Source organism: Microtus ochrogaster, unplaced genomic scaffold (assembly GCF_000317375.1).
Source record: "Microtus ochrogaster isolate Prairie Vole_2 unplaced genomic scaffold, MicOch1.0 UNK2, whole genome shotgun sequence".
Lineage (NCBI taxonomy): Eukaryota > Metazoa > Chordata > Mammalia > Rodentia > Cricetidae > Microtus > Microtus ochrogaster.
Window position 1 is genome coordinate 6,376,388 of NW_004949100.1, and position 25,883 is coordinate 6,402,270.

Here is a 25,883-nt window from a genome sequence, read left to right on the forward strand (position 1 = left end):
GTAAGTCCGGTTTTATCCCATATCTTCTCAAAATAATCAGCAACTCCAAGCAAGGATACACTTTAATATGCTTCACCTCTCTCAAATTATGCATTAGCCCTTTCGAATGTTCTTGGGATTCTTAATTTGTTATCATAATTTTTTATTTTCACGTTAGCTATGCTTCTTAAGGAGAAGCACTATTTCACAGCACATATTTTAATTTCTTTCAGTTGAAAATGAAGATGAGGCTGAGAGGATTCTTTATTCCCATGGCTATGGTGCTAATGTTCCCACAACAGCTAAGAGACGACTAAAGCAAAGGTAAAATCAATATAGATTTATCTTATCTGCTCAAGCTAACTGCAATTGCATAGTACATTTTGATAATGTACTGAGTTGAATGATAAAGTTATCTGTTCTTAATATTCATAAATATTAAATTGCTCACAAAGTAGAACATGGTAATAACCATGAGCTTCATCTATATTTAAGTGAATTTAATGACTAGTAGATGTGAACATTAGAACTTTCATGGTGGTAGATGCAGTAACTTTTTAAAGGCCATTTTATTTTCACACTAATTTCAGGTAAATATAAATGCTTTGTAGCAGTAATTTTCAGGTTGGAACTAATTAACTATGCACCTTCAATTCCTATATCCCTTGTTTGTTATTCATCTGCCTATGTTCCTTTATATATATTTTAATATGTATAGTATGTGCTATTTATAACAAAATATAGCAAATATATTCAAGGGGGAAATATGGAGAAAGCATATGTATTGCACTTAAATCCACAGAGTGTAGTTACCTGTTGCTGTGACAGAGCAGCTGAAAGAGGCTCCTTAAGGCAGGAGGTTTATTTTGGCTCACGCTTTGAGGGTGCGCAGTAGTCCGTCATGAAGAAGTTGTGGCAAGAGGAGCTTGAGGTGGCTGGTGACCTTGTGATCACAGGAAGGGAGCAGAGTGTGATGATTGCTATTGATGGCTCCATTTCTCTTATATTCATTTTCAGACACCTACTCCTGAAACGGTGACACCCACATTTTGGGCAGGCTCATCTAGATAATCCCCTACAGATATGCTGAGATGTCTGTAAGGCATTTGTTGTCTTCTAGATGTTTCTAGATCCCAATCCATATAAAGAATAAACCACACAAGGCTAGCCACAAGACATGATGCATTCCTAATCCCCACCATCAGGCAGGGTGGTCTTAAAACTTGAGAACTGAGTTCTACCTGAGCCATGTAGTCAATTCTAGGCTAGTCTGTGGTCTACATAGATAGAAAAAGAAGAGAAAGAGGTGGAAAGGCAGGTAAGGGGGAGAGGAAGGGAGGTGGAAGGAGATAGAAAAAGAAAAGAAGAGCATTTGCAGCTAAGGCTCCATGGAGACCAAAAGAAGTGATGGAGGATGTGCTAGGCACACGGTGCAGTTGTGCTTGAAAGCTGTCTCCACTGCACCGCAGACACCTGCGCTGGTCAGTGCTGCCAGCTCTTCCTGCCTGAGTGCATCCTGCTGTACAGACACATCCAACGGCTCCACTTCACCACCTCCAATCTGAACACGGCTGCCAGATTTGCAAACCCCTCCATAATGTGGCCCTGTATCAGCAACCTTATTTGCCTCTCTACTCACAATGACAGTGATACTGCATCTCCACTTGTAAACATCTGTTCTCTCTGCACCACAGTAACATGTTTTGTTCTTTTCAGCCATCATTTCTTGTAATTTTCTCACCTCGACAGAAGTTCTTCATGGTCAGCAACCATGTCTTATTCTCTGACTTTCCCTAACTCGGTGCAGAATACCTAGTTTAAAAACATTCTTTATCTGAATGCTTAAGGTTTCAAAACTGATAGTCTAATTGTTTGTCTAATTGTTTTATGAGGCTAAGTTAGAAATTCAGAAAATAAGAAAATCTATCTTGTGATACCTTTGAAGGCGTTTTGAATTTCAAAAAATAGATGTTGTTTGTTTTGTTTCTTTTGTTTTGTTTTTCTTTTTCATAACAGAGGTTCTCTGTGTAACACTGGCTATCCTAACTAACTCTGTAGACCTGCCTGGGCTTGAACTCAGAGATTTGCTTGCCTTGCTTCCTAAGTGCTGGTATTAAAAGTGTGCACCACCACCGCCTGGCTTAGATTTTTATCTCTTAAGTGTATGTGTGTGCACACATGTTTTTTTATGCAAGTGTCTTTTGCACATGTGAGCTCAGGTCCCTGGAGAGTAGGAAACAGGACATCAGATCTCTGTGTGTGCCTGTTCATGTGTACATCTGAAAGAGCGTCAGAGCTGAGCTGCAGTTACAGTGGTTGTCGGCTGCCCATCATGGGGCCTGGGAAAGAACGGGGGTCTTTACAGCATAGTACACACTCTTAACCACTGAGCCGCCTCTCCAAAGTGACGCAGGAGCAGCATAAAGAGAAAATGTCATCATTATGGCTATCATTAAAGGAAGTTAGAAAATGCTTAAGAACTTAGTTGTTTACTGATTGAATATTTAAAAAATACAGATCACAAATAGATGAATAAAGTATCAGTTTGTAGCTAGAATGATTAATTCTGTTTAGTAGAGGTTCAGGTGCTTCTAAGTTACATATTATTTGAAAAAAAAACTTGGTTGCCAATCCTATCCCTTCCTGGTGCTCCCAAAGGCTGATATGACTGAGGATATTTTTGCAATTTATAAATATATCTGTTTTTTTTTAGTCCATTGTTCCCTAGAAAAGAATAGAAATGTGGGTAATTACTAACTCATGAGTAAGAGACTTCTCTATCAGTAGAAAATGTTTGGTAGAATAATCAAAATTGAATTCTTATGGGAGAATGCCGAGCTCTTATTTTAGCATCTGAATCCTATAGACAGTCTCTATAGGGAAAGAGAAGCTCCCTGCTGTGCGCTTCAATAGCCCAGAACATTGTTGTTGTTGTTGCCTCTCATTGTTTAAAGAAGTTTCTAAAATCAGAAGATGGGGTTTTTTGGTTTCATTTGATTTGGTTTTTAATCCCCAAATATTTAAAGAGCCACAAGTGATTCATAGTCCAGATGATCTTAACTGTCCAAATATTTCTGAAGATTCTATCGCTGAGCTATCTGTGAGCCCTGAACAAGTGCCTAATGGGTGTGCTATTAATACCCCTGCCAGCTGGTGCCAGGCATTCTTCTCATGGTGAGCCAGAGGGCTATTTTGAGGAAGTGCTTCTCAGGTCATCTAAACTGAGGGAAGAGAGAGAGTGTAAGTCTAGACATGCAAAGAGGACATGTATGCATCCCTACACCATTCATTCAACAACTTTTATTGAGTGCCTACTATGTGCACAATTTGAGTATTGATACCTAATCCAAAAGTACAGGATTTGATGTACTTTTGAAGATTATGCAGTGAACATTTGGTCTCTTAAGAGCTGTTTATATAGAAAGCAATTGCCTGGTACCTTCTTGAAATTTATTTAAGATGAGCAATGAGTCTTTAGAGAGTCTATACTTATTAGTCCTAGGCATTGGAAAGTAAAGCAATGCAAATTTAAACTGAGTTATATAAAATGACTCATAGCAGTAAATGGAGTGCTTGCATAATAAATTTGTCATTATCTATCAGCTTATGCAAAAGTGTATTAAAAATTCAAAAGAACTTATTTCTCAACTGCTATAATAATGTATCTCCTTCATACTTAATTTGATTTAAAATTTTGTATATTTAACAGCCAATAATGAATATTTTATGGTAACATTTAATTGATTATAAATATTTATTTAATTTTTAATATTGGTTAAATTGCTGATAATCCTATTATTCAAAATAACCAATCAGAAATTTATATAAACATTAATTTTCTTGTAATTTTTGTACATTATACATTTTTAGTAGTTTTTTTTTTTTTTTTTTTTTTTGGTTTTTCGAGACAGGTTTTCTCTGCAGATTTGGAGCCAGTCATAGAACTAGCTTTTGTAGACCAGGCTGGTCTCGAACTCACAGAGATCCACCTGCCTCTGCCTCCCGAGTGCTGGGATTAAAGGCATGCGCCACCATCGCCCGGCTAGTAGTTTGGTTTTTAACCTGCTATTCCACCATGAATATTTTTCTATCAATGACTATTCTTCAAAATACAGTAACTGGGGAATGAATAATGAAGAGTTGGAATGGGAAGAGGGCTTGGGAAAGGAGCTATGGACGTGAAAATAAGGCATAGGGTCATGTGTGTGACGTCATGATGAAATGTGTTACATTGTATGCTAACCTTAAAACTAACATTGAAAATCGTTTTCTTTTTTACCCCCTTGGGTTTTTGAGGCAGGGTTTCTCTTTGTAACATCCCTCATGTCCTAAAACTCTCTTTGTAGACCAGGCTGTCCTCAAACTCACAGAGATACACCTGCCTCTGCCTCCCAAGTGATAGGGTTAAAGGTGTGCGCCACCATGCCTCGCTCAAAATCATTTTCAATAGCTGCCTAAATCTGTGGGGCTTTTTTTAGAGTTTTTGTTTTTGAGCCATGTTATTGTCAATAAAAATGTTAAATCTCATGAAAAAGAATTAAGCCTCTTGCTTCCAAAAGAATATTTTAAACATTAAACTGAGAAAATGTTTATGAAGATCACTTCACAGTGTTTAGCATAGAGTAAGTGTCCAGTAAACACTAGGGGGTTGTATCAGTTAGCACATTCTTAAGTCAGTTGCACAGCAAGAAAAGCTAGGGTTCCAGAATTTTTCCCTAGACACCAATTAAAATAATTCAATTAAATTTTTTGCTGTAAATTTTTTATGAAGCATTTTTAAGTACATGAGATGTGGGCCCTTGCTTTCTTTGCTGTGAACCGTTTCTGCAGACACTCACTCTATTGCCGGTTCCCTGTGAAGAAGTGGCAGTAGCTTTGTGTTTCTCATTTGAAATATAACCCTAAAATTAATTTCTTTCTTTCTTTCTTTCTTCCTTTCTTCCTTTCTTCCTTTCTTTCTTTCTTTCTTTCTCTCTTTCTCTCTTTCTTTCTTCCTTTCTTTCTTCCTTTCTTTTGTTTTTTGAGACAAGGTTTCTCTGTAGCTTTGGTGCCTGTCCTGAAACTAGCTCCTATAGACCAGGCTAGCCTCAAATTCACAAGATCCGTCTGCCTCTGCATCCCAAGTGCTAGGATTAAAGGCATGCGCCACCACTGTCCAGCTGACCCTAAAATTTCTTTTTATTTTATTTTATTTTTTTATTTTTTTAAAGGCATACACCACCATACCTTTTGGTTTTGGTTTTTTGTTTGTTTGTTTGTTTTTATTTATTCATTTATTATGTATATAATATTCTGTATAATATTCTGTGTGTATGCCTGCAGGCCAGAAGAGGGCACCAGACCCCAGTACAGATGGTTGTGAGCCACCATGTGGTTGCTGGGAATTGAACTCAGGACCTTTGGAAGAGCAGGCAATGCTCTTAACCTCTGAGCCATCTCTCCAACCTCCTGACCCTAAAATTTCTGATCAGCATTTAAGTATACAATAAGGTACTCACACTTTGAAGTTTCATATACGCATAAATAAATTGCTAAAATTTCTTCAAACTCTTTCTGGTACACAACTGTGGAAAGCCAAAAAGGGCTTAGATACTTGAAGTAGATTAAAATAAAATTAGCACCCTGACATGATAAAACTTGAAAATCTGAAGTAATGTTTTTGTTTGAGTAGCAACTATTTGGAAACAGCAGACAGGATTTTCTGGTTGCATGTACTGCTCATGTTTCTGTACCATGTGGGCGACACCCAAGCACTGTTATCTTGGTGTGTACCTCTTTGATTGGGATTATCTGGATGCTGGGAGACATGTTTAGAACATTTTTAATCTGTAAAATTTACTACCTAGTATGGAATTTTTTTTAAAAAATGTATTATTTTACTGTATGCATGTGAGAGTTTTGCCTGCACATATGTGTATGCTGTGTATGTGTGCCCAGTGTGTGTGGTGGTCACAAGGGGTGGGATCCCTGGAACTACAGCTTCAGTTCTCGGGCATGTCATACCCACGCTGTAGGGCCTTGCTTCTGTTTTGAGTTATTTTTCTATCTCCAAACGCCTTAATTAAAACCCAGGGACATTCCTACTAGGATACTGTCCCTGTGTTAACACTAAATACTGACATGGAATTTTTTGATTCAGTATTTATGCCATATGCTATTTTTCATTTTGTCACCATATCTGCATAAGAGCATTATGCTAAGAATAATTACCCAAAGCAATGAACAGTATAATGTACTACACTTGACATCGCCAGGTCACCATCATCTTCAGAATATTTTTTAAGGGTGACCTTTGCATGTTGATGGGGTATCTGTCCTACCTGGTTTCCGGCCTCCCACCAGGTCCCACAGCCAATTAGCCCCAAAGAAAATCACACAGATGTTTTTATAAGTTATAAACTGGTTGGGCCATTAGCTCAGGCTTCTTATTAACTCTTTTTAAAAAATATTTATGTAGAAAGAGCAGTGGGCTGCATTCCCGCCCAGATCCCAGCTAGCTTTCACCCAAAATAATCACAGAAACTGTATTTATTTAAACACTGCGTGGCCCATTAGTTTTAGCCTCTTATTGGCTAACTCTCACATATTGATTAACCCATATCTAACCTATATCTAATAATCTGTATGGTACCACGAGGTCATGGCTTACTGGCATGAGTCTAGCCAGCGTCCATCTCTGGAAGGGTCTGCCTGACTCTGCCTTCTTCCTCCCAGAACTCTGTTCGGTCTCCTCCACCCACCTAAGGGCTAGCCTATCAAAAGGCCAGGGCAGTTTCTTTATTAACCAATGAAAGTAACACACAGACAGATGACCTTCCTACATCATTTCCCCTTTTTCTGTTTAAACAAAAAAGAAAGGCATATAACAAAACAGTTATCAAGCAAGAATTACAATTACAATATTTATATCTATTTTCTTTTATCATAATTAAGGAAAACTATAACTATAACTAACCATTTTTTAACTCCACCAAAGACTCCAGAAGGATATAATATTACCTATGTAAATGAGAAGTAAGCAACTTCCAAAACTCCAGAAATGACAGAGACATCTCGCTGCCTGGACAGTCACCCAAAGTTTTTTATATCATTGGAGCATCCATCTTCGGCCTACAGGCCCATAGTATCCAGCAGACTTTTCCATGAAGTAGGAAATTTTAAAGACAGTTTAGTCACTATCTGCTGTGTCCTGCAGAATGTCTCACAGACTCTTTAATGAATCAGGAACCCCGAAAGACCATCTCACCTTTAGGCAAATTTAGCAGTCCTCTCTCTCTGGGTTCTCTGTGTCCAGTTTATGCAACAGTCCGGGCAAGAGCAGTTTTTGTCCAAATGGCTATCAAACTCCATAAGGAGCCTCTTCGAAAGCAATGGTCGCAGATGCTGCTATAGTGGCGCTTGCGCAGCTCCAGCCACATTTAACATTGCTGTCTGCTGTGTTCATTGCAGAATAGGTTTTTAGAGAATGATTCTCAGAAAATGAAGACTGCTGCGTTTTCATCTTTGATTTCAGCTGATTGGCAAATGCGTGCCTGATCAAAGATTATAAGATGTAGACATACTGCTGCAATCTCTGTATGAACATGTATTGGAACTTGTTTACTTGGGTGGGCAGTTCTTACACATACATATGTTGGGTGATATTTAGCAGAGTCTGATGTGAACTCCTTTGTCTTTGGTTGAGAAATATACATACAATAGTGTTGGGAATATTATTTTAAGGTCTGTTACTTTTGTTTATTTGTTGGAACGTTTGTTTAATAATGTAAAGGTGTGTTGCTTTTGTTTATGCTGCGTTTGTTTAACTCCATGAAGCTGTGATTCTTTTCCTGTCTAAAACACCTGATGGTCTAATAAAGAGCTGGGCGGCCAATAGTGAGGCAGGAGCAGGGACAGGCGGGACTGGCAGGCAGAGAGGATAAACAGAAGAAAACATGAGGAAGAAGAGTAACAAGAGAATGAGGGAGGAGGACGTCGGAAGCCAGCCTCATAGCCATACAGAGTAAGAAGAGGAAAGGTATACAGGAATAGAGAAAGATCAAAGCCCCGAGGCCAAAGATAGATGGGATAATTTAAGAAAAGCTGACGAGAAACAAACCAAGCAAAGGCCAGGCATTTCTAAGTACTAATAAGCCTCTGTGTAATGTATTTGGGAGCTGGGTGGTGGCCCCCAAAAAAGCCAAAAAAAAAAAAAAACAAAAAGATCATACAACACAATAGGGCTCATTCTTTTCTCTGGTGTTATTTGTTAGAAATTTAGAAAACAAAAGAAAGAGACCCATCTTATCATTGTGAAACGTTCTGTCCATTTGGATTCCATGAATTCTACGTTTATAGGTTAAATTGATAACTAATATAGACTATGAAAATGCAGAGTAGTTCTTAAGAACATGGTTTTCAGCGTTACTAGTACTTTAAAAAACTGTATTGTTTTCATTGAGTCATTAGAATTATTTAAATAGATGAAGCATTTTTTAGAATTATTTAAATAGATGAAGCAGGCCGGGCGATGGTGGTGCACGCCATTAATCCCAGCACTCGGGAGGCAGAGGCAGGCGGATCTCTGTGAGTTCGAGACCAGCCTGGTTTACAGAGCTAGTTCTAGGACAGGCTCCAAAGCCACAGAGAAACCCTGTCTCGGAAAAAAAAAATAATTAATTAATTAAACAAATAAATAAATAAATAGATGAAGCATTTTTCCTTAAGAATAGTTTCTTTAAATTGGATTGTGTTGGTCTTCAGAGCATAATGGCATATGCCTATAATCCCAAGACTTGGACTAATTAATGTAAGGGGATCATGAATTGAGGCTGGCCTAGGCTACAGATTAAGACCCTGTCAAGAGAGGGGGTGTATATTGTGGTAATACAAATCATTGGAAGGAAGGGAAGTTCTTTTAGTGTAGCCTGTACTGTAGTTATTCTTCATATTTTGCACATCTCTTTCACCTCCCTTTACAATAGGAAACCCATTTGATTATATTTTTTTGTAAAATTCATAATATTGGTCTGTGTAAACACTTACCCAAATGTAAATTTATTGCGCATAATATTCAAATAATTTCCTGGCGGATTTGTGACTGGGAAACCTGTTAAAAATGATAGCTTTTTCGGTCAAGCTAGTAGCATAATATAATAAACCAAGATTACTGTAATCGGTATATTACAAATATCGTGCAGAAATTAGGGTTGTTACTTTCAGAGATGATGAAGTATTGCTCTTCCAGTGTTTTTTATAACTTTGTATTGTCGTTTTCTCTGTTGCTGTATATGTTATTAGGAAATGATGCGTGGGTTTTCTAGCACACAGTTATCTATTGAGTGTAGGTAGCTTTTATTCTACTTTTATATGCATGAATACTTTTCATTTTATTCACCTAGCGTCCACTTGGCAAGAAGAGTTCTTCAGTTAGAAAAACAAAATTCATTAATTTTAAAAGATCTGGACCATCAAAAGGACCAAGTAAGACAGCTTTCCCAAGAGGTGAGTGGCTGGATCCGAAGACACGGGAGAATCAGAGTGCTTGCTTGTGTGCACTCTCTGTTAATGCCTAGAGCTGTTGGCTGAGCAGTCTGAAAATAAGCCGGTTGCAAAATGATTTCAAATTTCTGAAATTCACCGAATGTTGAAACTTTTCGGGAAACAACTTAGAGTGGCAAAACAGAAGAGAAGGGGACTCGATGTCCAGAATAAGGGCGACTCGATGTCCAGAATGAGGAAGTATAAATGAGACAGACACACAAAGCTACTTCTGAGACCGGCAACTGACAAAACACCTTTGCCAGGTTTGATTGACATTAAGTTTCTCACAGACAATTTCATTCTTTTATGTTTCTGTTTGATTAAAAAATCCTTTTTTTATTTTATTGAGAAAAATTTTCATACAATATATTTTAATAATGTTTTTCCATCCCCCAGTTCCTCCTAGATCCTTTCCACCTCCCTACTCATCCAACCTTATGTTTTTGGTCTAGCAAAATTAATAAAAAAAATCAGACACAAAGACAAAAAAAAATGTCAAAACAGCCCACAAAAATTACCATTGGATTTGTTTTGTGTTGGCAGCTACTCCTGGCATAGAGCCTGCACTGAGTGCAGTTGTTCTACCCAGTGAGACCCCACTAGAGAAAACCTGTCTTCTTTTTGCCAGGGTGTATCAGCTGCAGGTAGTTTCTTGCTTAGCACTGGAACCCTGTTTAGTTAGTGTTACTATTGCTGTGATGAAGCACCATGCCCAAACCAACTTGGGAAGGAAATCTGTCTTACACTTCCGCATCATTGGTTGTCATCACCATCATCATCATCATCATCATCGTCATCATCACTATCATCATCACCACAGTGCAGCATGATGGCATGTCTGGTGGTGGACCTGAGTCCTACATCTGAAAATCAGGCAAAAGGCCAAAGTCTGTGTCATTGACTTGATTTAAGCATATATAAAACCTCGAAGCCCACCTCCACAGTGACACACTTCCTCCAACAAAACCACACCTCCTAATAGTGCCACTCTCTTTGGGGGCCATTTTCTTCCAAACCACCACATTCCATTCCCTGGCCCCCTAATCCTTGTAGCTGTATCATAATGCAAAAATGCATTTTGTTCAACTTCAAAAGTCCCAGAGTCTATAATAGTTTCAAATTTATTTACAAGTCTAAATTCAAAGTCTTTTCTGAGATTCATGTAGTTTCTTAACTATATTCCCTCATAAAATTAAAATCAAAATATAGATCACATACTTTCAACATATAATGGCACAGAATATATATTATCATTCTAAAACAGGTATGGGAGCATAGTGAGGAAATACTGGACCAAAGCAAGATTGAAAACCAGCTGGGCAAACTCCAAACTCTGTATCTTCATGTCTGATGTCAAAGCTTTCCTCAGATCTCCAACTCCTTTCAGTTTTCTTGACTCCAACACACTTCTTTCTCTTGGACTGTTTTCACTCTTTGTTAGCAGCTTTCTTCAACAGATATCCCATGGTTCTGGCATCTCCAGCATATTGGGATCTCCAGGGAAATCCAGGCTTCAACTTCACAGCTTCGCGAAATGGCCTTTCTAGGCTTCCATTCAGGGACACCCCTAACACATGCCTGGCCTTCGCGGCTTCCCTTAGTCTCAGGCAAGCTCTATATATAGCCTCTTTCTTCTGTCTTTAACTCTAAAGCCAGAACCATATAACCAAAGCTATCACGTTCTGCTGCTTGCTGGGGCTGAACAAGACCTCTTTTCTAGTTATATCTTCACCATTTCTGTTTTCAATGATTTCCTTCACTGGCTGTTCTGGAACTTGCTCTGTAGACCAAGTTGGCCTCACACTCAGAGATCCACCAGTCTCTGCCTTCCAAGTGCTGGGATTAAAGATGTACCCCACCATACCAGGCTCTAAGCTTTTCTTTAATTGCTTTTTACAAATTAGAAACTTAGGTAGGTGGGATCTTACCCTGAGGTCACCATTTCCTTTATTCCATTATTCATTTCTTAATCCGTTTCTCTCCTTGAACACTGGATTTAACTTTGTTCTACCCCCTGTACCCCTTGTCTCAATGTGTACCTTCTGTATTTTCATTTGCTCAGCTTGCTCCTTTTCATTATAAATCTCTATCAGAGTTACCACTAATAACTATATGAGAGAGTCTATACCAGTCTGTTTTGAGATTTCTTCTGCCAACAGAATTAATCCAAACTCTTCACTTTAGCCTCGAGCAAACTCTTCAGATGAGGACAAAAACAGCCATATTCTTCACCAACATATCACAAGAATAATTTCTAGGCAACATACTAATATTCTCCTCTGAAAGCTCTTGAGCCAGCCCCCCACAATTCAAATCATAATCAGCACCACTGTCTTCCATGCTTCTACTTGTATGGCCCATTACAAACTCTTAAAGCATTTCCCAGCTTTCCTAACCCATACTAATAGAGTCCAAATTTCTTCAAACAAAAACATGATCAGGTCTATTAAAACAATACCCCAGTCCCTGGAACCAACTTCTATCTTAGTTATGATTTCAGTTGCTAGGAATAAACATCATGTCCACAGCAACTCTTGTAAAGGAAAAACATCTAATTGGGGTGGTTTACATTTTCAGAGATTCAGCCCATTATCATCATGGTGAGACATGGTGGCATGCAGGCAGACATAGTGCAGGCAACAGGAAGTGGTCTGATCTCACTGGACATGGTCTGAACATATATGAGATTTCAAAGCCTGCCTCCACAGTGACACACTTCCTCCTACAAGATGACACCTACTCCAATGAGGCGTCCCCTCCTCATGGTGCCACTCCCTTTGGGTACCATTTTCTTTCAAACCACCACATACATCATCTAGGTTCAGTACACATTTATGAACTCACACAGAGGCAATATAAAATAAGTATTGGTGAACATTCGACTGTGTTTTCCTTTGTCTTTAGTAGAATTGATCTTTGTATATATTTATTTAAATTTTAAGTTTGATTCCATTTAACAAAATTCTACAAATTTACTGTTGCTACAAACCGTTTCTTGCACGCTCCTAGATATAAACTTAAAGAAATAAAATAATCAAGGGGAACCTGCTATAGTGGCTCACATATAACCTCAGCACTCAGTAGGCAAAGGCACAAAAATCACTAAGAGTCCGTGGTCAGCCTAGGGTACTAGGAGAACCCCATCTCAAGGAAAGGGAGAGCCACTCACTGGCTTGCTCCCAGGCTTAGTTCACTACGTTTCTCTTACAACCCAGGCCCATCTGCCTACAATGCTACCTCCCACAGTAGCCTGGAGCCTTTTATATCAGTTTTCAATCAAGAAAATGGTCTCAGCTTTGTAGGCAGGCCAGGTTATCCATGGAGGGAGCTGCTCAGCTGAGGTCCCCTCTTCTCAGGTGTATCAAGCTGACAACCACGGCCAGACATCACAGACACATAGTGAGACTATCTCAAAATAGCCCATAAATGCCTGCCTTAGTCTACTTTCCACATTGAGGACAGTAGAGATTGCATAATTTATATATAATAAAGGTCTATGTAGCTCATAATTGTCATGGCTAGGAAGTGTGTCTAAAGGCATCACAGGCTAGAAGGGAGCCATATTTACTCTCTCATTTGTCTCTGCCACTCCTGGGACAGGGACTGCAATGTGCTGTGAATGCTCTGTGGTCTCAGCACCTCTTAAATTCCCTACCCCTTTGTGGTGGTGTTATTCATGTGTTTACCATGCTGAGGCTAGAACCCAGCAAAAGTTCTACCAGGAGCAACATCTCTAACCCAGATCCTACCGCTTGTCCAGTCACAGTGACAACTTAATTGCAGTATGAGTTACAAGGGGCTCTCAACCATAGGAATATGTTTCAACTCACTTTTAGTGCTGTTTAGTTGCATCTTTTGTTGTTGTCATTTGGGAGGAGGTCTCTGCGTATTCTGGACTGCAGATCTTTAGCAGATAAATGATTACAAATATCTTACCAGGTTGCATGTTGTCTTGCACCCTCTTGTGACTGTTCCTTGATGTATAATTTTTTTATTTTGATAAAGTCCAATTTATCATTTTTATGTTTTATGATTCATCATTGGTTTTTAATTCCCAGGTGAAACTTACATGTCATAAAATCAATCATTGTAAAGTGAGTCATCTTATATTCATTCAGGGTATGATGCAATCACTTCTGTCTAGTTCTAAGACATTTTTATCACTATATAATAAAATCTGTACCAGCTAAGCAACCAGTCCCCCCACTTCGCCCTCAGCTCTGACAGCACTCAGTCCGTTTGCCCTCTACTTGCTTCTATGCATAGTCAGATAAAGGGAATCACACGGGATCTGACCTTTTGTATCTAGTTTCTTTTACTGAACATACTATTTTATAGGTCCATCTGCATTGTAGAATATACCTTGTACTTTTATCAATAATACTATCTTACGTACATTTATATATTTACCATAGGTTGTTTGTTCATTCAGTGCTAAATACTTGGGTTCTCTTTACTGTTCAGCTGTTGTGGTTTATGGTTTGGGAACAATCAATGTTTGAATCCCCTTTTCTGTTCAGTGGAAATGGAGTTGCTGGGCTCATTTTTGGTTTTGGAAAGGTATTTTGCCCAGGTAAAATGTCAAGTTAGTTTCATATAGTTTCACTACTCAGGAAAGAATTGTAAGGTTAGAGAGTTTTTTCAAGGCCAGACTCAGCAACTATTAAGACTGTGTCTGAAAAATGTAAAGAAATGAAAAGAGGACTGGAATACAATTGAGAGGTTATGTATGTTCCTAACATATGCAAGGCCCCAAGTTCAGGAAATCAGGAGAAGGGAGCTGGGGAAGTGGGCCAGTGTGAGGCTGGCCTCCCTATGTTTATCTCTTATGCAGTTTCCATGATTTCTGCCAACACTGTGTTCTCCTGACCTTTGTCCATCACCAGGACATGTTCTCCTGATCTCAAACACATTAAAATTTCAGTCTCTTTAAAATATCCAATCTCAGGCTGAAGAGATGGCTCAGCGGTTAAGAGCACTGGCTGCTCTTCCAGAGGTCCTGAGTTCAATTCTCAGCAGCCATGTAGTGGCTAACAACCATCTGTAATGATGCTGTCTTCTGGCCTGCAGGTATGCATGCAGACAGAACTCTGTGTACATAATAAATAAATAAGTCTTTAAAAAAATATATCAAATCTCTTTTAAAAGTTCAAGTCTTTCACATGTGGGGCTCCTTTAAGAATCAAAATTAAATATCTCTTTCAAGAGAGAAGAACCAGGGCACTGTCACAATCTGAACCTCATACTGCCAGCATGAGCTGTACAACAATGGCCACCTCTGAAGCACAGCTTCAGTGTGCTCTCAGGAAACTCTTCCCAGAAGAGTTTACCTCCATGATGCTGGTCACTTCTTAATCACCACTAATTCACTAATTTCTTAGCTCCAGCCTACCATCATCAAGTATCTCAGCCAAACAAAATTTTGCTTTAGTTGTTCTGGGATCTGGGATCTTGTTAATCACAGTTAATCTTCAGCCCCAGCTAACCAGAACCACAAACACTTAATTCAGAATAACAAATGGCCCTGGTGGGATCTTTAAACTTCCCTCAGAAATTTCAGAAGCCAGGCCTACATCTTCTGCACTGCTCTCAAGATTTTTATTTTTCAAGTTCCTACAGAACATCCCATAGAACTGTTGTTAACACTCAGTGACTTTTCTAGCACAAAGTTCCAAAGTCCCTCCACAGTCCTCTCAAAAACATGGTCAAATTTGTCATAGCAACACCCCACTCCTGGTACCAATTTGTCTTAGGTTTATGTTGTAATGAAACACCATGACAAAAGCAAGTTGGGGAGAAAAGGGTTTATTTGGCCTACACTTCAGTATTGCTGTTCATCCTTGAAGTCAGGACAGGAACTAAAATAGGGCAGGATCTGGAGGTAAGAGCTGTTGCAGAGACCACAGAGACTGCAGCTACTGGTTTGCTTCCCGTGGCTTACTCAGTCCACCTTCTAGAAGGACCACCAGCCCAGGGATGACACCATCCACCATGGGCTGACCCTCCCCCATGATCACTAAATGAGAAAACTTACAGCTGGCTCTCTCATCAAGGCAGATTCTCAACTGAGGCTCCTTGCCTCTGATGACTTTTAACTTGTGTCAAGTTGACACACAAAACCAGCCAGTACAGATGTGTTCTCCTGACCTACGTCCCTCCATAGGACATGTTCTCTTGGCCTTTGTGGCTCACTAGGTCGTGTGAGGTTCTTTTAGCTTTTTAACTGCTTTGCAGATTGCCCTGTTGTTGACCTGAGCAATTTGATGGTGGTGGGTCTGCTGTGGTTTCTTTAGATTTGCTGTGTTTGGGTTCTCTTGAATTTCTTTTATGTGAAGTCAGTAAATTTACCCTTTTTCCCCTGTCCTCTATTTCTTTAGGGAACTCCAGGTGGCATGTCGACTGCTTTAAGTTGTTTTCATGGAGCTAATGCTGCACTGTGTGTTTTCAGTCCTTGTTCTGCTTTTGATTTTATGTGATTTCTTTTGTGGTGTCACATCCTCTAATGCTCCTTCACAGCCTGTAACTGGCCATTAATCTAACCTAGTCTCTTCTCACTCAAATTCTAGCTTACAGTTCTGAAAGCCCAATTTGCACCTTTGTGAAGCTTGTAAGTCCCAAATTAACATTCTTAAACCAACCTTTTGGGGGGGGACGTAATTTTTCACTTTATTTTTATCTTTGAAGGTTTGATTCAAATAGAATTTGTCAGTATGTGACAGTTTCGTACATGTTTATAAAGCATTCGAATCACACTCGTTCCCCTGACCGGCTCCCATCCCTGCTGACACTTTTCTATGCCAGAGATTTCCTACTTTCATATCTTGTGTGTGCGTGCGTGTGTTTGCGTGCGTGCGTGCGTGTGTGTATGCCTGTGTGTGTGTGTACATGCACGGACAGGCACAAGTGTGTGTCACACTAAGTATAACCATGACTGCCTGCGTGGGCATTTTCGGGGAGCTTTCCATCAGGATGTGGGTGACTCACCAGTGACTGTGACTAAAGATCAAGGCACTCCCTGTCCCATTAGCCATCCATTACCCAGAGCTCCTTGGGAAGGCGCAGGATTCCCAAGCCTCTTCTCCATCCGTGACGTGACCAAAGGTTGTTTTACCCAGCCTTGTGCAGGCTTGGCAAGAAAGCGCTGCTGAGAGTTTGTGCCCAGAACACAGCATCCACTGTCTTTTTCCACACACCCTCACTCTTACATTCTTCTGCTCCGGCTTCCTTGACCTACCCTGAACTTTGGAGCAGGTGATATAGCTCTGGTTTAGTGTTTAAGATGCTCCTTTCTCAGGGGAGATGGAGTGAGGGATCTGAGAGGAGAATCTATTTTCAATTTTAAGAAAAAAAGTCACTCGAAAGTCTCAGCACCTTGACCAGCTGTCTGCATTAAGCTCCTTTGGCTTCATGAAGAAATTTCCCTGATGTGTCTGAGAACATGTCTTAGTCATATCTATGTGAAGGGTTATCAACCTGTCTGTCTAACAAAGGCAAGTGACCGCCCCCACTGTCAACTTGACACAAACTAAGTCATCTGAGAGGAAGGAACCTTAATTACATGCCTCCATAAGATCAGGCAAGCCTGTAGGGCATTTAATCAGTAATTGATGGAAGGGGCCAGCCCATTGTGTGGGTGGTGCCATCCCTGGGCTGCTGGTCCTGGAGTCTGTAAGAAAGCAGGCTCTGCAAGTCTTGAGGAGCAAGCCAGTAAGCAGCACCCCGCCATGGCCTCACCATCAGCTTCTGCCTCCAGGTTCCTGCTCTCGCTAATTTTGATGATGAACTGTTACATGGAACTGTGAGCAAAATAAGCCCTGTCCTTTGATCATGGTGTGTCATCACAGCAATGGTCATCCTAACTAAGCCACCAGCCGTGGGCCTTGAAGCAGGTCCACAGCACCAGCATGAACGCCGTCCTGTGCAGTTGGCCCCACACCCAGCCAGAGCACAGTTGTTCACCCTCCTGTAACCGTCTAGCCACTGTGTACTAGCGGCAGATCTTGTTTTACAAGTCACTGTTGTAGCTTACACGGTCTACAGCTGGCTAAGAACAATGCTGGCTCTTTTCCCTAGCTCACTACATAGTAACTTCTGGCAGTCTGAAAGCTAGTCAGCAAGGCAGGGGTCATTTCCATGTCCTGCAACCAAGGTATTGTGTATTCACCAACAGGGTCTTACCATTTAGGTTGGTGGACATCCCAGAACAATATAATAGCCTACTTATTTGGGGGCTCTGAAGACATCTTAGCCAACAACTCACAGGGAAGTTCCCTAATCTGGTACTGGGGTTTTCATTTCCTATCTCCTAGGTTCTCGGATCAGCATTATCCACCTGTGTAGATGACCTCCAGCCAAGATCCTTTTTTCATTGCTTTTTAAGATTATCTCTGTAATGTGGACTTCTGCGGGTGTGTGCCCAGGAGTAGTCTCCTGGATCATATGGTAGTGCTATTTTTACTTTTTGGAGAGAACTCCAGACAGGGTTCCATTGTGTCTGTGCCAACAGTGTGTGTGAGTGCTCCTCTTTCCTGGCGTCCCCACTGGCACTTTATTTCCTCTGTGGAGTGAGACAGAATCCCAGTCCTGCTCTGGGAAGTATGCATCTCAAAGTAGTTTGTCTCTTAAACATTAGCCATTTGTGTCTTTTATTGAGAATTCTCTGTCCATTTCATATTTTTTTATTCTTTTCTTATACAGCACATCCCAACCACAGTTTCCCCTCCCTCCACTCCTTCCAGTACTTCCCCGGCCTCCCCTCTCCCCAGATCCACTCCTCCGTTCCCCTTCAGAAATGAGCAGACCTCCCAGGGACATCAGCTGAACAAAGCATAGCAAGCTAACAATAAGGCTAGCTACAAACCTCATGTAAAGTCTGAACAAGGGAACCCGGTAGGAGGAAAAGAGTCCCAAGAGCAGGCAAAAGAGTCAGCCACTCCATCCACTCCCACTGTTAAGGAGGCCCACAAGAACACCAAGCTTCACAACTATCACATATATTCAAGGGCCTAGGTCAGACATGCAGGCTCCTTGACTGTCAGTTAAGTCTGTGCATGCTTATGTAAGAAACTGTGAATGCTTGGTTGATTCTGTGGGCCATGTTCTCATGGTGTGCTCAACCCTTCTGCTCCTACAATCCTTCTTCCCCCTCTTCCACAGAGTTCCCCTGAGCTATGCTTAGTATTTGGCTGTGGGTCTCTGCATCTGCTCCCACCAGCTGCTGAGAGAGGCCTCTTGGATGACAGTCGGATTAGGCACTGATAATGAGTATAGCTGAATATTAATCATTAGAAATCATTACATTGACTTTTTTTTGTTATATATGTCTGGTTCTATCCTAGGTCTCTGGGCTATCCAGCCTCCAGATATGTCTAGTTCTATCCTAGGTCTCTGGGCTATCCAGCCTCCAGATATGTCTGGTTCTATCCTAGGTCTCTGGGCTATCCAGCCTCTGATCCCTGGCCATTCAGTGTCAGCCCTGGTCTCCCTCTCAGGGTGTGGGCCTCAAGTTGGACCAGTCATTGGCTGGCCACTCCCACAAGCTCTGTTCCACCATTACCCCAGCACATCTTGCAGGCAGTACAAATTGAAGGTCGAAGGTTTTGTGGCTGGGTTGGTGTCCCAGTCCCACCACTGGAAGCCTTGCCTGGTTAAAAAAGATGATTGGGGGCTGGAGAGCTGGCTCAGAGGTTAAGAACAGTGACTGTTCTTTGAGTGGCACTGAGTTCAATTCCCAGTAACCACATGATAGCGCACACCCATCTGAAATGAGACCTGGTGCCCTCTTCTGGCAGGCATGCAGTCAGTCAGAACACTGTATAATAAATAATTAAAAAAAAAAAAAGACGATTGGTTCAAGCTCCATATTCCCCATTACTAGGACTCTTCAATAGGGTCACCCTAGTACATTCCTGGGTGTTTCCACTGTGCTAGGTTTCCACATCAACCCCCAAATGCCCCCCATTCCAGTTGTATTTCCCAGTACTCCCCCACCATGTCTGAACCCTCCTGCCTCAAGTCCACCTGCAAAATCTCTACTGTTTCCCCTTCCCAAGGAGACGCAAGTACCCCACCTTGAGCCCTCCTTGTTACTTAGTCTCTCTCTGGGTCTGTGGATTGTAGCATGGCTATCCCTTATTTAACAGCTAATATCCACTTATAAGTGAGTACATATCATGTTTGTATTTCTGCCTCACTCAGGATGACTTTTTTTTCTAGCTCCATCCATTTACCTGAAAATTTCATGATCTCATTTTTCTAATGGCTGAGTAGTATTCCATTGTGTAAATGTATCACATTTTCTTTATCCATTCTTACATAAAGCTAGCCATAGCCTACTTTCAAACTTCATTTTCTCAACTATAAATATAATCGCAGTATTGTTTTAGATATACTTGTGTTTGGGTTCTATTATTATGTCTTTCCTTGATTGGGTTCAGTTAAATCCATTTACTTCATGAATCATATTGCCATCCTTCATTGCATATAGTAAATCTGTGTGTGCATATAGATGTATGATATTTACATTGTGTGCATATATGTGCGTAAGTGCAGGTGTATGCATGCCATGGCACCTCTGAATATCAAAGGATAGCCTTGGTTGTCAGTCCTCACTTTGCTACTTTGTTGGAGACACATTTCTCTTTTTTTTTGTCCATTGCGGCATATGCCCGGTGAGGTGGCCCTAAGCCTTTAGGGATTCTCCTGTCTTGCCATGGAAAAACTGGATTCCAGGTACATATTACTGCTCCCAGCTTTTGTGTGCTCTGGGAACTTGAACACAGATGTTGACATTTGCATAGCGAGCACACAGCCATCTCCCCAGCCTGATGTTTGGTGAAATTTTTAGGACAGAGCAAGTCTTCTTCATCAGAGTAACTGTGGATATATATTGTAATATATTTGTCTCAGTCCAAATATTATAAAATGAAGCCTAAATTCTGTGTTGAGGTGTCAATGTAGAAAGAACTACTTTCTGTTCAGTTTTGATGTCAATGTGAAACTGTTTAAAATGTACAGCCAAGCTTAATGAAGTGGCACCAGCAGTCCTGCCTCCTCCTGACACTGAAGGAGCTGGAACTCAGGAGTTTGAGTCTAACCTGAAACGTAACAAGGTCCTTGATGGAGGAAGGTCATTGGTTGATTTAATAAAGGAGCTGCTTGACCTGATAGGTTAGAATGTAGGTGGGAGGAGCAGAACGTGGAGAGGAAGAGGAAGTGAGCTCAGAGACTCGACAGCTCTTTTATGACCAGTAGATAACCAGTCATGGTGACACGTGCCTATAATCTTGGCACTTGGAGGGTAGAAGCAAGAGGTTCGTCTTTTGCTAAGTGGCAAGTTTGAGGCCAGCCTGGGCTACTGTGAGACCCTGCCTTTAAAAAGAGAAATGTGGAGTTGGGGTTTTAGGTCAGTGGTCAACACTTGAAATACAGGGCCCTGGGCTCAATCCTCAGACCCGACAAAAGGAGAGGGAGGGAGGGAGGGAGGGAGGGAGGGAGGGAGGGAGTTAAATACATAAATAATGTAAATTCTATTGAGAGAAGGTTTGGAGAGATGGCAAATAGAATCTGAAGAACACAGGTAGGAAAAGGTTAGGGCTGCCACCAGGATGGTAGAGGCAGGAAAAGCACAAATTTAAAGCACTCAGGGTAAGACTGTCTAGGAAAGTAAGAGAGGTAGGTAAAGGCAGGAAGAGAGACAAGGGAAGGAGAGGGCAAAGAGGATGGGGCAGGGGTGTGATAATTCTCTTCCTGGGGAGACAGTCATGACCAATTTCTGTCACTTGTGAGCTTGACAGTCCTTGCTGCCACTTTCCCCCAATGCATGTGGAAAGCAACTTTTCCAGAGAGAAATTCTAACTTACCATCTTAACAAGATTAACAGAACTTCCGCTTTTGTCCTAGGAAGGAATTTGGGAGCTGGTTTTCTCTGAACATATTGCATGTGGCACTTCATCTTTGTGGAGCTGGCATTTAGGATGTCATGTAACTGGATATGAGTGCTCTATTAAATTGGTGACTCATGACAAGTTTTAAAGAAGAATTTGAAATAAAGAGGGTGTCAGGACAAACAAAATTCACAGGAACTGTGACACAGCCCCAGAACCAGTTTTTAACAAGGTTACATAATCATTAACCATTGTTCCTCTACCTCTTGTGTTTGGAGGCTGCTCTGCTGTGATACTTTATAAAAAGTACCATTTGCTTTAATGATGAGCCACAGAAACGGACATGGGGCACAGATGCTAAGATACTTGCTTCACGTTCACCAATTTCTGTCTTTGATCCCCAGCACCCAGTAAACCAGGCATGGTGGCATCAGCCCGTAATCCCAGAACTTGCAGGTAGCAGCAAGAGGAGGAGGAGTTCAAGATTATCCTCAGTTCCATCCCAAATTCAAGGCCAGCCTGGGTTACCCTGCCTTAAAATAACAAATTATTGGTTAAACTAAAGATCAGCACATGTACCTGTCTCTTCCATGTGAGTGGTTAATGCACTATAGGTACAAGCAAGTCTGTGGCAAACCTTGTGAGAAGTCTTCAAACTGGCATGATGGAGCCTGCCTGCCTTCAATCCCAGCTGCCTGGCTTTTATAGCAAGACAGTTGTTGGGTTTTGGTTTTTAGGTCCTTTGTGATGTTTGTTTTGTTTTGCTTTTTGCTTATTGTTGTTGTGTGTGTTTTTTTTGTTTTTTTGTTTTTTTTTTTTTTGTGGAGGTGGTGGTTTCAAGACAGGGTTTCTCAATGTAACAGCCCCAGCTGTCCTGGAAATAGCTCTGTAGACCAAGCTGGCCTCAAACTCACAGAGATCCACCTGCCTCTGCCTCCTGAGTGTTGTGCTACCACTGCTCAGCAATTGTTTTTAAATAAATAAAGATAATAGCAGTGCCAAAACAGTAATCTTGATTATGGTCCATTCTTGAAAACTATCAGTTATTCTAAATCCAAGGCAATATACTAAGAACCATTTGCAAAACTGTATGCGGATTCTCCACATACTCACACCTCAGTCTGAACTTACTGTACAGGTGAGTCACTTTAAAAATGAATTTCTTGCCGGGCAATGGCATGTCTTTAATCCCAGCACTCGGGAGGCAGAGGCACGTAGATCTCTGTGAATCCAAAGGTCAGCCTAGTCTACAAGAGCTAGTTCCAGAACAGGTTCCAAAGCTACAGAGAAACCCTGTCTTGTGGGGGGAAATTGAATTTCTTGAGGGCGAGAGAAATGGAGAGTTCTTGTTGCTCTTACCAAGAACCCAGTTTCAATTCCTGGTACCTACATAATGGTTCACAATCATCTGTAACTCCAGTTCCAGAGGACTTGATACCCAAACCTTTTGCAAACACCAAACATGCATGTGGTGTACGTATAAGAAATAACTTGAAATTTTTTTAGACTCCAAACTTGACTCTCTCAGGAGGAGCTTTGAGAGGGAAGGAAATTCCTAACAGAGGAAGCTGAAATCCTCCTCTCAGCTCTCGCGGGCCCTTCGTGCCCATTACATCTGTACTTGGACTCGAGGAGGCACAGAATCATAAATACTCTGTATTTTTCCAGGTTCACAAGCCTCTTCTGGCTGGCTGTTTCCGTGGTGAGCCTTGAACCTTTTCACACACCTGAGCACTGAAGCTCACTAGCATGCTCCATTGTCTTGGGCCAAATGCATCCACCAGGTGCTTCTTAGCATGCGTGGTGTTTTACAACATAGTAGGTATTCTAGAAAGATTTAACAGAAGACAGAAGAGAGAGAGACGCCTTTTGGCCTTATGAAAATGTGCTAAAAAATTTATTAAGGACACACAACAAAATGTGGTCATGTTTATATTTTGTAAATCTTTAGAGAAAAATAATTTTGGATTGTCATCTCAGTGTAATTTGAATTAATTTTTAAATGCAAAGTATAATTATGTTTTAAGCAGGTACTACTTTCCTCTGAGTCATACACCAGTGTTTGAAACCAAGGAAGAACAACAATCCTATAAACTGTTGTGTCATGGCCTGAATCCTGAGTCCAGTGTTGTATGGTGCCTGAGTCATTGGCTACTGAGGCCTTCCTATAAGGAAACGCTCACTAACAACAGGCAACAAGGGATTGGGAAATTTTTTGAACACTTATTACTGTAACCAGAAAAAAAAAAAGGCCTTAAAACTGTATTGGGAAAAATTTTTTAATCAGAGGAATTAAATTCTGTTCAATTAACTTTTTCACCTCTTTTTATTAAGAGTTGTATTGTTCTCCGCCAGGGAGTGAAAATAGACTGGGGTGGAGAAAGTGGGGTATGCTCCGTGGGCGTGAACTCACCTGCCACTACAAGGGCAAGTATGGACTAAGCCCTAGAGAACGGGGATGGGGCAGATGTCTGGGAGACTTGAGACCCTACACACATTTATAAAGAAATAGATCCTTAAAACAGTCATAGTGTAGCTTCTGTGAGCGTGATGAAGTCCCAGCAGTGAACTTGATACCTTGGCTCGTTTTGCTGTCTTCAGATCAAACGTGTGTAGTTGCTGTTGTGAAAAACAAAGTGGCCTAAAACGTGTAGGACAGCTGCTGTACCTGCCGTAGTCTGTGCAGCTGAAGAAGGTTGAAAGTTTCACCCTGCTCATTCCCAAGCAAAGTTTACTAGCTGGCGCTTGTAAACGCTCAGTCTTCCCTCTGCCCTTGGGCCCACCTCACAGGCCTAGCCTGAAGACCGCACTTTGAAACACAAAGCCACTTGTCACTTGAGTTTATTCAGCCAGGGTCAATTGTGTGAAAACAAAGTCAAGGCAATTGCTTGATATAATTGACTAAAGAAACTGGTTATACAGGTTAGGAGAACTTCATTGGGCCCCATAGTTGAATGTTTCTAAGGTAATTTAGTAAGCTAAGATTCCTGTGACGTCACAGTGGATTTTAAAGAATGAACATCAGAACAAAAGAAAAGTACACCAAAACCCTAGCTAGAAGGGGAACCAAGATGTTCTCTCCGCTGTTCAAGCATTTTCTCTTACTCCGTGTTCTGCCTGCTGCCTGGGTTTGTTCTTTCTTTCTAAACTTTGCGCATTTAGCACCGTCTCCCCATCTCCCTGCCCTCTCTCCTCACTGTCAGGGAGGCTAGTCACCTGCTGTTCTCTTGGGTTTTCAATGTTTTTATGAGTATGAGATATGTGTGTGCACACATGGACAAGCAAGTCACAGCGCAGATGGGGAGGTCACACAACAAATTTGGAGTCGGTTCTCTTTCTACCTTTGTGTGTAGTCACGTCATTGCATCCGGGTCACAAGCCTTTCTCTGCTAGGGTCTTTACTGGCTGAGCTGTCTCACTGGCCCACTTAACAGATTACTTTATCTGGCTCCTTAGTTTTTCTGAGACAGGGTCTCCCTACGCAGCTCTGTAGTTCTGCTTGACCTTGAACTCACAGAGATCCACCTGCCTCCGCCTCCCAAGTGCTGGGACTAAAGGCGGAGGACACCATGCCTGGCTTCACTTACTGTTTTCAGAAAATGAGTAGACTCCCTTCCTCAGAAATAGTGAAGTACCAAAGTGCAGATAGAGCTTAGAATTTGTACGTGTGTAGATGCTAAAGTAGACTTAAGAAGAAAGTGTAAGCAGGTGTGGTGGTGTATTCCTGGAACTCCCACTTAAGAGACAAAACTGTGACTAGACCTTCACAGAGAAACCTTGCTTTGGGGGGGGGGGGATGGTTTAAATGATAACTTTTATAGGTTTGGTTTTTTAGTATGTTAACTATAGTTTTTTAAATTCTTAATCATATAAAATGATTCAGGTACATGAATTATGTTTTAAAAACTAAAGAAGATATGAAGAAATAGTCATTGAATGCTTGTTACATATTTTAAAAAATAAAGTCTAAGCACACCTTTAATCCCAGCACTCGGGAGCCAGAGGCAGGTGAATCTCTGGGAGTTTGAAGCCAGCCTGGTCTTTAAGAGCTAGTTCCAGGGCAGGCTCCAAAGCTACAGGAAAAAAAAAAAAAACTTGTCTCAAAAAAACAAAAAATAAATAAATAAACAAGCAAATAAATAGTCTAAGTGAAAGATTGTATTTTATGTAGTGAAATCTCATTAAAAGAAATAATATGTATGTGTATGTGTTTCTGATGTATGTATGTGTGTGTGTCATTTGGTTGCTCAGATGAACAAATAGAAACTGGGTGCCCAATCTTCCAAATTAATATCTATTAGTATTTTACATTTTCCTTTAGTGTTTGCAATCATTATTACTTTATTTATAATGACTGTATTGATTAGTCATTTTTTAACCTCCATATGTATACAGATTTGTTTAGCATTCCATGTGCAAGAATTGTAGTGCACCCTGGGCATAGCCTTTAGCTCACTGCAGGCATGAGATCAGGGTATGTGGTGTGTAGCTCAGTGC

At 40.9% G+C, this 25,883-nt stretch overlaps 1 protein-coding gene across 1 annotated transcript in view; it reads left to right on the plus strand.

The window, feature by feature from the left end:
• The window catches only part of Pibf1 (progesterone immunomodulatory binding factor 1), a 151,922-nt gene that overhangs the window by 80,742 nt on the left and 45,297 nt on the right, over positions 1 to 25,883 (plus strand). The window contains exons 12-13 of the mRNA XM_005365356.3: positions 213 to 303; positions 9,360 to 9,462. Of these exons, the coding sequence (XP_005365413.1) occupies positions 213 to 303; positions 9,360 to 9,462 (194 nt within the window). The remainder of the gene's footprint in view (positions 1 to 212; positions 304 to 9,359; positions 9,463 to 25,883) is intronic.